At 34.5% G+C, this 15,390-nt stretch overlaps 1 protein-coding gene across 1 annotated transcript; it reads right to left on the bottom strand.

Annotated features, from left to right (window-relative positions):
- Window positions 1–11,434: 11,434 nt before the first annotated feature.
- On the bottom strand, window positions 11,435–12,767 carry LOC149008258 (putative pyridoxal 5'-phosphate synthase subunit PDX1). The gene has a single exon (XM_089166520.1). It carries the CDS (start codon window positions 12,577–12,579, stop codon window positions 11,650–11,652), a length of 930 nt encoding a protein of 309 aa, XP_089022646.1. The 5' UTR covers window positions 12,580–12,767; the 3' UTR covers window positions 11,435–11,649.
- Window positions 12,768–15,390: the final 2,623 nt, after the last annotated feature.

Raw genomic sequence — 15,390 nt, 5'->3', positions numbered from 1 at the left:
TTTGTCTCTGTATATATTCCTAACCTAACTAGAGTATGGGTTAAACCTACAAACGATATTTCGTGCCAATTCCCCAAGGTGTGATTATGGTTCCAAGCCCATGGAGATAACGAGATTACCTAAATTTTTTTATCGGTGATCCAACTGCAACACCTGTTGAAAACGCAGAAGAAAAGCTAGTTTCAAACAACCCATGCAAAATTAACAGGACGAGATCGAGATTAGGATTCCTATGATCAATAGAGAGATGAAGATGAGGATTATTGAGCTGAAGATTCCATCGAATCACTATGACTATCTTGGTGATCGTTACTTTTGGTGGTCTTTCTTTTCGGCTGACTCCTCTTCCAGTCTTATTCTGGTTTAAAACTTTTTAGAAGTTCCTTTATTCCTTTACATTGATTGATTAGATACAATTCTAAATTACTCTTAACAAACACAAATTAATTGAATATGAACCGGCATTAATTAGTAACCAAAGATTCTTTTATGTTGGGAATCAATTCAAAAGAACCTTTGACAACAAGGAGTTTTACAAGACAAAAGGATATGAATGACATAGAATTGTCGCTTTCTATGACAATTCTCTCTAGTTGAGCTTGTTGTGCTGGAGACTTCACCTTCACACCATTATTTTATTGTTATATTTTATTATAGAGTATCTTTTATTTGTTATTGTTGATTTCCTATGTACATGTCATCAAATCAATAGCTATAGTGAGTTTAGATTTGCTATGAATGGGGATAGATGTGAACCTTTTGTACTTAAGAAATAAGTGTCCTATGTTTTAATGAAAAGTGAAATAATTTTAGAGAGGGTAGGGGTATTTATGGAATTTGGTATTCTAAATATAAAATTCCAATAAAACCCTCTCATGTTGCTATAGAAACTTTTTTTTATTGTGATTGCTTCTTTAACTCTAAAGATATGGATTGTTTCGCTTTTTATTTATTTTTTTTTTTATTTCATAGTGACTAAATTTTTTTAATTTTTTCTCTATCTCTGATTAAACCTTAGCGCCCCTAAAAGAGTCTTTGCTCTTCATCTCTCTATCTCTGGCTACCATGATAAAAGCCTGTTAATACTATTTTTGCTTTCAAAAATAAATTTATCAAATTTCTATAGAAGTGTTTTTACTTCAAAAGTAGTATTGAGTTTCTCTATAACTAGAAACACTTGATGGGTTATCAAACGACAGTATTTTATTGATTATTCCAAAAAGAAAAGAAAAAACACAACTTGTTGACCTTGTGCTTTTTATTGTAAAGCAAAGTGATACAAAATACTTAATTGCAAGGTATAAAATATTGGTATATCAGTCATGTGATTTTAAGAGACATCGTCTCATATCGAGTATTGTATCGTTTTGACAAACTTATTTTAGTGCAATTCAATAAAGAGAGAGACGTATCGAGATGTATCGTATCTGTTGTTGCAAATATAAATATGTATCGGCAATTATCGTATGATATCGTGAGATGCTTTAAACTTTGCTTAATCGCACATTGATTTTGGAAAATAGAAGATAACAAAAACAGAATGTGATTTCTATGTTAAATGATACTTACAAAAGTAAAGACTTCTGTGCTCTCTTTTGAGGGGATTCAAGCTTTTATGACTTCTAAGAAAAACAAAGAAAGAAAGAAAGAAAAAGCTTTTGTAGATGGCTTAATGTCAAAGTTTATCAAGAATCTTGATGTTGAATACAATTTTTTCTAGGATTATCTAATGCTTTGCAATGTTGACGATCTTTCATTGACTTATTTATGATAGTTTTAGGTGCCGACAAGTAGTTTTGTTGTGTCTTCTTTCTTTGAAGCGTAAATCTTGGACTCTTTAAAAAAGTTTTTTCTAATCAAGCTTTATAGTATCCCATGATACAATGCAATACGAGCCAGTATACGATATACGATAGATTGCACCAAAATATGTTAGCTGGTACAATACAATATTCGAAACGAAACGATGTTTCTTGAAATCACGTGACCAATATAATACTCGATATATTTACAAATATATGTATCATCTTTATGAATATAAGACATCCACCTTTTCCAAATTTGTTTTTTCTTAGTCTTGCGGGACCCGGAGCAAAGGGCGAAGAAGAAAGCCAAAACCCCTAGGGGTCCCACCGCTAAATTATTTTATTAAATTAAAAAATAAACCCACATATATTTTGTGGGACCCACACATATTTGAAAAAAATGATAAATTATTGATAATGGTATATTTTTTTCCGACAAAATATAGGTAAAATTAAAGCAACAATATAAAAAAAATATACACATGACTTCAACCCTAAAAAGTTAAATGCAAACCAAAATTTTCATTGGTAGGAGATGTAAACCAAAAATTTTTTAGGTAAAAGATGCAAATCAATGGTAGTTAGTTACCACAATTATAGACATTATTCACAATACAAAATCAAATAACAAAAATTGCGAAGAAATAAAGAAACATAGAATATAAAATCAAAAAAAGGAAAACAAAGAAAAGGCAAAAGAAATAAACAATGAATAAATGAGAAAGAGAAAGAAACAAGTGGAGTAGATTTTTCAAACTACCACGCATAGAGGGAAGAGAAAAAAGGAAAGAGAGGATAGATGAGAGGAGATAAGAGAATAAAGGAGAAGAGTATTTTAATTAGAAATAACATGATGAATACCTAAAAGATTTTTTCAAAAATCCTTAACCCACGAAAACAAAGAGAATAAAAAGGAATGAAAGATGGAGAGAAGAGAGGGAGAATAAATAGGGATTGATGGATTAGTTTTTTATTAGGAATGACATTTATACCCACATTTACTCCATCATTTACTTAAAAGCACAATGGGGGGCAAAGGACTTCCAAGTGGGAAGAGAAAAACCGGAAAATTAAAGGAATTGGGAATATGGATAAAATTTTAAAAAATCCGGGGGGGGGGCCATGGCCCCCTCCGGCCCCTTCATAGGTCCGCCCCTGCTTCTTGTTTACATCTCTTTAGAACTTCTTTTATTCTTTTACTTTGATTAATTAAATATAGTGTAATGATATTATAATAAACTCACATTAATTGAACAGAGAGCCATTGAAGGACCCACAAATGGTTTTTGGTTGAGAATCGATTCAAAAGAACTCCTTTACAACATAAAAGCAAATAAATATTGAAATTAAAAATTAACTCTTTATTCCTTCACACCATTCTTTTGTTGTTATAGTGTCTTATAAAAAGTCTTTCACATTCTGTTAATGATTTAATTTATTATTGTTGATTTCCTGTCCACACTTATACCAAATCAACAAAGTTGTCTAGAAACTTATTTTCTATTCATGATCATATGTATAACACATTAATTTTTATTTATTTATTATTTTTATCTGAGGTTCATTTGGGCCAGTTTGCGCGTAACTCGATTACATCCTCAGAAGGAGCTTTGTTGTCCGCAAAGGTCGAACCGATGACCTCTCAACTGAGAAGTATAGATCTTATGTGTCTCGTATTTAGAGGTTAATAACACTTAAGTAGAAAAATTAAAATTCTCAAACTATAAAAAATACATGAAATTGTTGGATGACTTAAGAACTAATATTATTAATGTTAGAGAGTTTAGATTTGCTACCCATGAACCCTTCATAAGGCATGGTGAGATGACCCCTGAAGATCTATTCCAAACCATACGTACCCTTACGTGGGTCGCAGATTCCAACTTGTGATAATTAAAAATATTATAACATATGGTTTAGTATTTATTTACAATTTTTATAAAGTTTTTAATCCAATTCATTTATACCTATTTGATGTAGCATATATAAAATGAGCATCAGAGAAACTTTACACAAAGACAAAAAAAGTTATTTTATAATTAATTATTGTATTATTTTATGTTGTGGTTTCTAACTTTCTACATTTTTCATGTTTAGTTTACATTTAAGGCGTAACTTACAAAAAAAGCCAAGTTTGGCACCAAATAAAAACTTGGCACATATTACACAAAATTGAATGGAAAAGATAATTTCGACCACTATTTCATTCACACTTAAATTTCATCCAAGAGAAAGTTTACCGAAAAAGTGCAAGAGGGCAAGAATCATCGATTAAAAAAATAATAGATAAGAGAATCATCGAAAGTAAATATTTAAGGGTGGTTGAGAGTGAGAGACCCCACCCGTCAAATGAGAGGGGATGGATTTCAAATAATAGGCCTAACCTTATCATATTAGGAAGTGAGATTTATTCCATTCTACCAACATGAAAAAGACGTACATCGCATGTCTTTTGTTAATAATTAATAATGATTTAGAATACTATCAAACAATCTTTTTAGGTTTGTTCTTTGAGCAAGCAATGTACATTAAAGTTTTAGCAATGCAAGTTAAGAAAGAAGTTCACACCTAACTTTCTTTGCGTATAGCTTACCTTTCTTTTTTGATGGGGTGGGGGAAAGGGGGTTTGGGGTCACAAAGGAGGGAAGCGGGTGAGGAAATGTTTGGAGGGACACTGGCTCAAACTTGAGACCTACTTGGCTTTATTGCTTCTATATAGAATGCTGCTACCACTGTGTCAAAAGCACGTCCAGAATAACCTACCTACCTTAATAAGGTGTCAAATGAAATAGCAGTTAGCAACAAATATTGGCTAAACAACAAAATTTTGGATAACTTAGCTATCGAGAGTAATAAACTTTGTCATACATTTTCATAGAATGATCACCTACAGTCAGCACATGAGATCCGAGTTACAAAGCTTGGATAACCAAGGGGACCGGGAACCTCGGGACAAGACCAAGCGGGGGGAGAACGGCGGCCGGACGGCAACAAAGAGACCCTCCATGTGGTGCACTCCGCTTCCCAAGATACTCCAAGGGCAGCACGCCGGAGAGGTCTTACGTCCAAAGGCCCGGAGAAACACACACAACAGAATTAGAGGCCAAGAAGGCCAACACAGGAAGGTGGACCCCGAACCAGCGGTTGGTGGGTTGGCCCACCCGCCCCCACCAAAGCCTCACCTAGACATTAAAGAAGTTACTACCATTCATGATTCAAGATTCCTAATGCACCAGTTCTCCTTTATTTGAGTTCAGCACTGATGGGGACATCACACCACAACCGCCCACCACTTGTTTCTACTAGAGGCGGAGGCGGCAGAACCTTTCCCTATGGTTCGGCTACTAGAGAGGATCATCTGGACCCTTAGAACCGTGGTCCACATGCCACATTTTTTTTTTATATATGTTAGCAACCATATTCTTTTAGATTTTGTTTTGTAAGGGTAATTAAAAAAAAAAAAAATTCTTCCAAAGTTTAGAATTTATCAGGTTTTATTTTATTTCTTTGAGTTATTGAGGGTATTTGTGGTACTTTCAAATATTCCTTTCGAATTAATATTTTGGCAACTCACTTGCTAGACATGCTGTCAAGCATTCTACATCCTTTTTTAGTTTTATCCCCTCTCCCATGTTTATATTGGCCCATATTAATTGACAATGTACATTATATTTTTCCTTGTGGATTTATATTCAAAAATTTATATTTTCTTATAAAAAGAAAAAGGAATGATAACAAATATTTTCTTTGCAACCAAAAGAAGCTTTATAAAGTGATTTAATTAAAAACGAGAAATCCTACCCAAAAAAGGAGGGGTGTATGTTGGATCTTGCCCAAACAAACCCAAAACTTACAATCCTATCTAAAAAATGAAAAAGCCTTTGTTACCAAGATTTTGATAGACTGTTAGCTTCATATAATCATCATATCTAACTTTAAGTTTTGATCTTTCTTTTGGTAGAAAGTGATTTTATTCAAAAGAGCAAGTCAGATAATTGACAACCTGGTGACAAAAATCTAGAAACCAAGTATTGGAATTCGACCAAATCATCTTACTTGCAAAGGATGAGGCCTTCCGGGCTAAAGCATTTGCAACCGACAGTGTACCGTGTGTCACGATTTATCGTGGTGAAGCTGGGGGGCGACATGAAACTTCCTTTTTATCGGTGATATATCACCGAGAAATTGGTGATATATTGCCAACTTTCGACTTTTTGCCTTTGTCGGGTGACACGTCGCCCCAAAAAGTGGATGGATACTTGGGCTGGGTTTCATCAGTTATTCATACCTGGGCTTTGATTAAGATAAATATGGATGGATACTGGGCTTTGATTAAGATAAATATAGATGGATACTAGGCTAAGTTCAGCCCATCATCTGCCTTGCTAAATCCCATTTTTAATTGATCTTCTGGCCCATAGTTTACCCCAAAAAAGATCTTGAGGCCCATAAGTACAAAAGAAAGATATAAAAATATAATTTTTTCCTTCAAAAAATCGGGCGACATGTCCGCTCGTGTCGCCAGGCACCGACATGGAGACAGACACCAGGTGCATGTTGGACCGTGTCTGCAACTGATTTGGCAGCTCTAAAAATGGACTCAATAACAAACTGGTCAGGCCCACTAATAAACACCTTAATATCTCTAATGATAGGACATACAAGAATAAGGGTCACAATACATTTGATCAATTGGGATAAATGTCTGATCCCCAATTGTATTTTTCCTTCTTATCTTTTTGGATAACATGAGATTAAAATGTATCCAATGAGAAGCTGAGAGCCAATAAGAGATTGTTTGGCAATGATTCTGTACCGATTTGCCCGAATCAACTTTTTATGCTTTTGTGATAAAATTGATAAATTGGGCACGGAATGGGTACTGAAATCTTGTATGTTGGGGTATAGACGAGCACGTTTATCTTACAAAATGGACACAAAATCTTGTATGGTATCTATAAAATTGGCACTTTTTTTAATAAATACCAAGAATAAAAATTGCAAGTACTTAATGCACACTTGCTCACAATAGAAATTCAAGGATATAATGCTTCAAGTAATTAGTGACAATCTTGCTGTTGTTGCCAACGATTTGCAACGTCGTTTCTCTTGCTTGCTTACCCACACGATTTTGGCGATTTTTATGTCAAAATGACCAAATGGCATAGAATAAATGTGTCGAGAGCGTCGCCATACAACCCCCTAAATGATACGTAATCTCATGTGCTTGATTGGTTAAACAAGGTCCGATTCGAAACCGGGATGCAAAAATCCGGTATCCTGGGAAATTCTATTTAAGATTAAGAAGCGGTATGCCCTACCTTGCAAGAGCAGACTAAGAGGGTCAGCACCTAGCCAACCCAAATTAAAAGCCAGTATAGGAAGACCATGTGAAAAGACCACGGATAATTCGTGGGTAGAGCCAAAGGGTGGACGACAAGACCAATAACATCATTAAATGAGGGAAGGGTATAGAGGGGACCTCACCGTTACAAGTAACCATAGAAACGATGGAACCCACTAATTTTTTTATCCATTTACATATATTTTATTTATTTTCTTTCTTATTTTTTATAATCATGGGCAAATCGATAGAATTTTGTATTTCGAGGAGAAATGTTTGAAAAAAATCGTGGTTGGTGAGACCCACCAACCAGGTAACACTGATTAGTCGGCATAAGCCCGGGGTTGGCAACAAAAAAAAAATTGCTATTTCTATTCTACCAAAGAAAAAGAAGAAAAATTTAAAAAAACCCACTCAAGGGTTCTATATAAGTTCCTAACCCCCAAGAGGCCCATCTCGTTGTTTGGGCCTTTCCACTGGCGATCCTTCACTCTAATTAGGAACGATGCTAATGGAAGGAAATATTATAGATTACGTTAAATGAATAAAAGCTGACTATCTCCAGAAAATGCTCTGTAACCCCCAAAGAAAAACAACCAATTGTATACTTGAAATGGTATATTATATATTTTATGGGTAGCTGATATCAAAATATATTTCTTACATCGATCATGAAATAAAATAAATTTCACCAATTAAATAGGGAGTTTGATTTCAACTAATATGCTCACCCCTATTATATTAGCGGCTGAGATTTGTTATGTTCTGTCAATATAAAAGAGATACCATCCTTTTAGCACTATTTTATTTATTTAAAAAAAAAAAAACATATTCTTATTTATGAAGAGAAAAAGATGCGAAGCTCTGCAAAATAATTATTTGATTCCCTGATTAGGTAAATATTCCGTCCTTGTTGACGTTTTCATGAAAAGTAATTACAAGGACCATATTATCTTTTTTATGGAATAATTACTGGTGATCTTCTGTTCTATAATTTAATTATTAAAAAAACTTTACTTTTTATGAAATTATTATTATCCTCCTTAGTTCTTTTATTTTTTTGATTCCCCTGGTGATTATAAACCGGTGTCTATAATTTGATGGGTGAGTCTCCCTCCGGGAATTTTTCCACAAAGCTTCGATACGATCTTACTTAAGCAAACCAAGCTGCTTACCACTTGGACCAACCCCCGTTGGTTTGCCCTCCTTAGTTCTAACAGTGATAAGAATCCATTACAGTTTATATTTAATGTCTATTTTATCCTTCTAGAAATTAAAGTAAAATACAGTACTATTCTCATTTAAAAAAGAAACCATATCAAGTACTAAATTTAGAATTGTATTCTTATTATTTTGAATATAAAAAAATTTATCTAAATAGTTTTTTCTAAGAAAATAAACTTCCTAAAATTGATAACGCCAAATTATATAGTATATAAATGAAAATCAAATAGAAATGAAAACTTCTTAAAATTGATAACTTCAAATTGAATAGTGAATAACAAAAACTAAAAAACAACACCAAATTGAAAAGTAAATATAAAAGAGCTTAACAAAAAATAAAGAGCTACCTAATTAGGGTTAATTTTTCCTATTTACCGAAGTAATAATGTAATTTTCTATAAAGTCTAAATAAATAGAATAGAACCTTAGGGTTTTTTTGAAAATTTTAAATAAATAAAAATTGTAGAGTATAACAGTAGGAGAACAACCGTAATTACAGATAAAGTTTAAGGTTAGATTAGTAATTTCCAAAAGTATGAAAAATAAAATAATTTTAAAAGGGCAGTAATTACTCTTTTTTGATTGATTGAAATACAAATATTATCTCCTCAAGGCAGGGACCCCTATATAAGCAATATCTCCGATTAAAAAATAATAATAATAAATAAATAAATATCATATGTATTAAACAGAACATATTTTTAACTTTTAAGAAACCAAAAATAGTCTGACCATTTAACCCTCAATTTAGTTGGGCCGGGTTTTTTTCTGTTGGGTTGGGTCATTCCCGTCCTGGTCAAATCAGACACTCGAACCAAATCTTGAGTCCAGACTCTGTTCCAATTGAACCATCAGAGCCAACTGACAAGAAAATGGACTGATAAATTTCCCAATTGACATCCCCTATAATATTCTATAAGTGAGCTGGGCCGTGTCATTGCATACATATTCAATTCATAATCCCAAAATTTTCTTGTTTTTAATCCGAAGGTTGATTCTAGGGTTCTTGAAAGTCAATTTCTGTTCCTAACTTTGAGCTAGAAATGCTTGGAAGTTGAGATGGCAAAAGGTTTTACAGAGGAGAACCAAGACTGCCGAGTGGAGAAGTTTCAGGGGAAGGGGGAGGAGCTTTGTAGTGGGCAAAGAGAGGTAGATGCTATCAGATTGGCCCAGTTCGGTCCGACTGAAATGGCTTCGGTCTATATGAATGAGACATCAAATCAAAACATTAAGAAATTTCAATTTTCGGTTCATTTTGGTTTGGTTTTGTGGTTAATTCGGGTTAGATTGATATGCTTTGAAATGAGGAGGATGGGGAGCATTATCTCAACCAAAGCCACAAATAAATGGGCGGTTTGGATGGATTGTTTTCCCCCCACCACTACTTCACAGTTTTGAAGGTTGGGTTTTGCCCACCACATTAAAAGACCAGACCAGCCCCCTGAAATTACTTGCCCAGGAAGTGATAAGGCAGATTACATAGGAAAAGATCAGATAAAGAAGAACTTGGTCTTCTAACAACCATTAATATGCAGAAACAGCTGCAGCACCTGGACTTGATTAAAACAATGGACACTAACCTGTGTAAGAAATTTTGGGTTTTGCAGATACTCTTCTTAAGTTATAAGATGGTTAAAGTCAGAGATTTAATAAGCATGTGTCACTGAACCCCCAAAGCGCCTGAGGTTGAAGATTGTAAGCACTTTGCAGGAGCATTAAAGTCAGGTGCAAGGAACCATGGTAACGAAAGCAGAAGAATAAGTCAGAATCATCTTTGTATAAGCACATAAACATTAGGCTCTGGAACCAATGTAAAACTGAAATCATGTGGAACTGGGTACAAGAGCAACTTCCTCAGGATCCATTGTTAAGTTGGTTAAAAGAAATGGGTTACTGGAATGAAGCTACAGGAACATATGAACATCCCAGCAGTAGGCTAACAAGTTCATAACATTGAGATTTTGACACTCAAAGCTCTGACCTACTACCTAATAAGAAACAGTACTGGTTATATAAAATAAAATAAAAAAAGATAGCTTTTAAAAGAAGACAGAATGAAGAAGAGACCGGGGGGACTGAATTCAGAATTGGAAACCTACTGTCAGGCATCCATTCTTTTAGTTATTGGGTGAAGATTTCTGGTTTTCCATGTAGCAGTATGAGACAAGCAATTCACATTCGAGCAAGTGCTCAAGAAAGACACCTGACAGTAGCAAAAGTATAAAAGTTCAAAATGAGTTGAACAGAGTGAAGCACATTGAAGTATGATACAAAAAAGTTAAATGAGTAGAAACCTTATATGCAAAAGGATCTAGTAAACTGACTCACAAGAATTCGAACACTTCCAAGTTTCTACAGTGGATTTTGTCATTCAACACTGTTTTGATAGGAATATCTCAGCAAGAAAGCAACAATAGTATTAGCAATCAACCCAAAACTAAGAACCAGAAAAAGGGATTCTTTTAAAAACACACCAATCAATTCACTAGGAATCAACTATCTAGATTGCTTTCTATTACTCCCGGCTATAATATACTCTCCACAAGATCAAGGTCCAATGGCTAGCAAATCCTGTTTCACACTACAGTGGACTATTATTTTTGGTACACAGGGAGAAAAAGAAAAGGTTATGTGATTCACGCCACTTATTTCCTGGGGGAAGAAGCCAATTTACATAATGTGTGGATGATGATCACTTTCCCACACTGTTATTTACAATTTAAATTTACAGTTCCTCTATATTGGGTAGCATCAAAGTAACCCATCTAATAACATTAAAAAAAAATGGTACCTGAAAATCTTCAAGTGAACGAAAATTGGATGAAAGCAATGAACCAGAAAATAAGATCAAATACATCTGTTTATGTCTCACCAAACGAACACAGAATATTTTTTCCAGAAACTGAATAAAGCTCTTTGCTTTATTAAGGGATACTCCAAATAAAGCTCCTTGCTTCCCAAAAAGCGGGAAGAATGTCAAACCCAGATAATTTATTCTAAGGATTAGAGTAAGAGAAGAAAAGTCTCTTTATAACACAAACCATCATTGTGGGTTATAATCTAATCAACACTTGAAACTGATTCTTATGCATAAAGATTGTCAGAAACAGAGAAGAAATTATCTAATAACTAACTCACTAGTATGAGTAAGAAAAAACAAAGTAAATTCCACCAACACCCAAAGCTAACAGAATACATATGCAGGAAAAGTGAGAGAAATGGTCGAGCACCAGTTCCATTGTTTAATCACACAAGCAAACCATTTCAGTCCAAAGCCTATTCCGACCGAGCTGCATACCTCTCCACCTTGGCATCCTTGAGATTCAATCCCACCATAGCTTCACCCAATCCGCAGCTCACCTCAGCAAGAATACCAGGATCACTGTAATGGGTCACAGCTTGAACAATTGCCCGAGCACGGAGAGCAGGGTCACCACTCTTGAAGACACCAGACCCAACAAATACACCATCGCAACCCATTTGCATCATGAGAGCCGCATCAGCTGGTGTAGCAACCCCTCCAGCAGCGAATTGAACAACAGGAAGCCTACCCAGTTGTTTGGTCTGCATCACGAGATCATATGGAGCGGAAATCTTCTTGGCGAAGGAGAAAACCTCGTCATCATCCATGTTACGGAGGACCCTAATATCGCCCATCACCGACCTTACATGTCTAACCGCCTCAACAATGTTACCAGTTCCAGCCTCTCCCTTGGTACGAATCATGGCTGCTCCTTCGCGAATCCTACGCAGGGCCTCGCCAAGGTTTCGACAACCACAGACAAAAGGAATCCTGAAATTGTGCTTGTTGATGTGGTTATCTTCATCTGCGACAGTGAGCACCTCGCTCTCATCGATGTAATCGATTCCAATAGCTTCGAGGATCTGGGCTTCCACGAAATGGCCAATACGAACTTTAGCCATGACGGGTATCGTCACGGCTTGCTTAATCTCCTTAATAAGAGCTGGGTCGCTCATACGAGCGACGCCGCCCTGCGCACGGATATCGGCAGGGACGCGTTCCAGGGCCATGACTGCGCAAGCACCAGCTTCTTCGGCGATACGGGCTTGCTCTGCGTTGACAACATCCATGATTACACCTCCGCGAAGCATCTGGGCAAGACCCACCTTCACAGAGAAGGGAGATTTCTTGGCCTCTGTGATGGCTCCGTTACCGTACAATGTAACAACACCTGTTCCTGCCATTACTGATACGGAAAGGAACCTCTCTAGGAGACGAAGAGGGTAGAAATGGTGACAAGAGACGATTTGGGCAACAAGGGAAGGCGAAGGCAGGAGGAGGAGGAGGAGAAGAAGAAGAAGAAGAAGAAGAAGAAGAAGATGGGTGTAGGTAGATGGCGGTTCCAAGAGGAGGGTAATGCGTATAAATACGAAGCGGATCGAACGCTTTCGCCTAAAATTAAGTTTTTTGGTTTTTGTTTTGAGGAGGCTTTCGAAGCGAAACAGAACAGTAATCAAAGATTTATCAGAAGGTGTTATCTACGCGAGCAGCGTAGGAGATAGATACGGAAATTCCGAAATCGAAGGGAATCGGTGCCAGCGTAGGAACCAGTCAGACTTCCCTTCTCCTGACAGGACACCTATGGCATTGGCAAACACAACCGTTATGTTTATGTTAATCATCAAGTGAAATTACATTTTTACCCTCACTCAAATAAAGATTCCAAGAGTTTTTGGTATTTGTATTTGTATGGCAACCCTATTGTTTCCTATTTCTTGTATTTTTCACATTTTTGGAACAAAAATCCTTTAAATCATGTAATCCAGGTGCGCGTAAACTGGTCCGGATGAACAACAACAAAAAAAAAAAAAAAAAAAAAAATCATTCCGTTTCTTGTGTTTGTTTTTCGTTCTTGAAATGAATTCATAAACCAAGTTTAAAGTAACAGTATTGTATCGGTTAGGTGATTTTAAAAGATGTATCCGTCTGTATTGAGTATTGTATTACTCTGGCTAATGTATGTTAGTATAATTCAAACAGAGAGACGTATCGAAATGTGTCGCATCGATTGGATCAAATATTGATACATATTAGCTAGTATGGTATAGTATCGTGGGATACTTTAAGCCTTGCTCATAAGTACTTTAACATAGTTTTGAGCCAACTTTAAGAACTCAAAAAAAAATACTTATGTTTGAAGAGACAAAGGGTATTCTTGTCTTTTTATATCAAAACATAAATGTTTATACTTTTTTCTCTATATTTGTTTTTCTTTCTTTTTGTTGGGTTACATAAACATTTTTTTCTTGTGTCCAATTACACATTAATTTTAGTCGTAAAAACAATAAAAAATGTATAGAAACTGGGAAAAAATGGTTCTTACCTAAAACCAGAGAAACCAAAAAAAAAAAAAAAAAATGTTGCCAACAACTCCTTATGCAATTATAGATGCAATTCAACAATAAAATCAGGTATATTAAATACAATTATGTGCTTTTATGGATAAAAGCTAATTATTCAAGTATTTTAATGATTGATGATCTTAAATAAATATCATAAATATTAAACATCATCTCTAAATTATTTGATTAAAGCTATTCGATAAAAGCATAATTAGTCTAACAAACGATTTAAGAGCATTGGAGAACTTTTATAATAAAAAATAAAAATAAAAAGAAGAAATTTATCTTATACAATAATGGGAAAATATATTTTTTGTTGCATGTAAGAAGAAATGCATATATATATTCAACTTAAACATCTAAATTTCTTTATTTGATTTTTTTTAATAAACGAATAATTTTCGAATCTGAATCCAAATGCCTAGTTTAACTTGTTTGTTTTTAAATCTAATTAATTAATTACCCCTAATTATTCTCGATCTAAAATAAAAGAAGACAATTTCTTCATTGATAATCATCTTTTTATTTTGGCGAATGTCCGAAGAAAGGGCATTTCGGAGCTCAAACTATACAAGAGAAATAGAAAGTTATTTCATGGAAGGATGAACTCTAACTCTACTTGGAATTGTAAGGCCATATGGAATGTCATCAAATTGAAATCTTCAAATTTAGGCCTTATAATTTATTTCTTATGTGAAAACAATTTTTTAATTATAATCTTTTTCCCTTAAAGTTATATAAAACCTATGGTCCATTATACCAGTTATTTCTACCCAAAAAAAAAAATTTAATACTACTTACTTCACTACCTAAATTGGTATCTTTTACTAGGATTTTAAAGTAAGATAGAGATAATATTAATTTAATTGATTTATAATAGATAAAGATATTATGGTAAATTTCTTCTTTCACTTGTGAAAAATCTAAAGAAGAGTTTTTTTTATTTAAACTAAACTTTTAAGGTCAAGGTCTCAAAACAATAAAAGTTGTTGGGTAAGGCTATGTCGGCAAATTGTCGAGAATTTACTTGTGCGAAAGCTTCAATAGATTTTTAAGAGAAAATTTCAGCGAAAACCCAAAATAATTGGTGAAAATCATAAACACTTCAAAACTATGTCAGATTGGCAATCACCCCATTTTTCGTTAGAGCCACTAATTAGTGGGAAGAAGTCAAATACACCTTCAGTTGTATTATTCTATATTTTACTTATAATATAAAATGACGAATAAAAGAAGAAGGATTTCATTATGGAGGAAGAAAGAAGATATAAATTTAGGATTCTATTTTACTAGGGGTAACATTGTAAAGTTACAAGAGATTAAGGGCAATATAGGAAATATGAAATTATTCAACGATGACCTAATAAATTCGCTAATGGAGTGTACTATTGTGAACATTTAATAGACATTTTGGGGAGTCATTGCCAATTTGGTATAGTTTTGGAGGTGTACGTACTTTTCACTCACCAACTATGTGTCTTATCAACATGCCCACATCTCCCTTAGTCTTGCTCACCCTACTTCTATCTTTGCTGAATATTAATTGATTGATACCATGTGGTTAGGAAAAAATTTTAAGTGTGTATAATGGAAGGAAAAACAATACCAAGTGCCAAACCATCCACACACTTATGTCTCACTTGGTTTTTTTTG

This window comes from Hakea prostrata, chromosome 8, assembly GCF_041222555.1.
Source record: "Hakea prostrata isolate BN-2017 chromosome 8, UWA_Hpros_2, whole genome shotgun sequence".
In the NCBI taxonomy this organism is placed as follows: domain Eukaryota; kingdom Viridiplantae; phylum Streptophyta; class Magnoliopsida; order Proteales; family Proteaceae; genus Hakea; species Hakea prostrata.
This window is presented reverse-complemented; position numbering and strand designations above follow the sequence as displayed.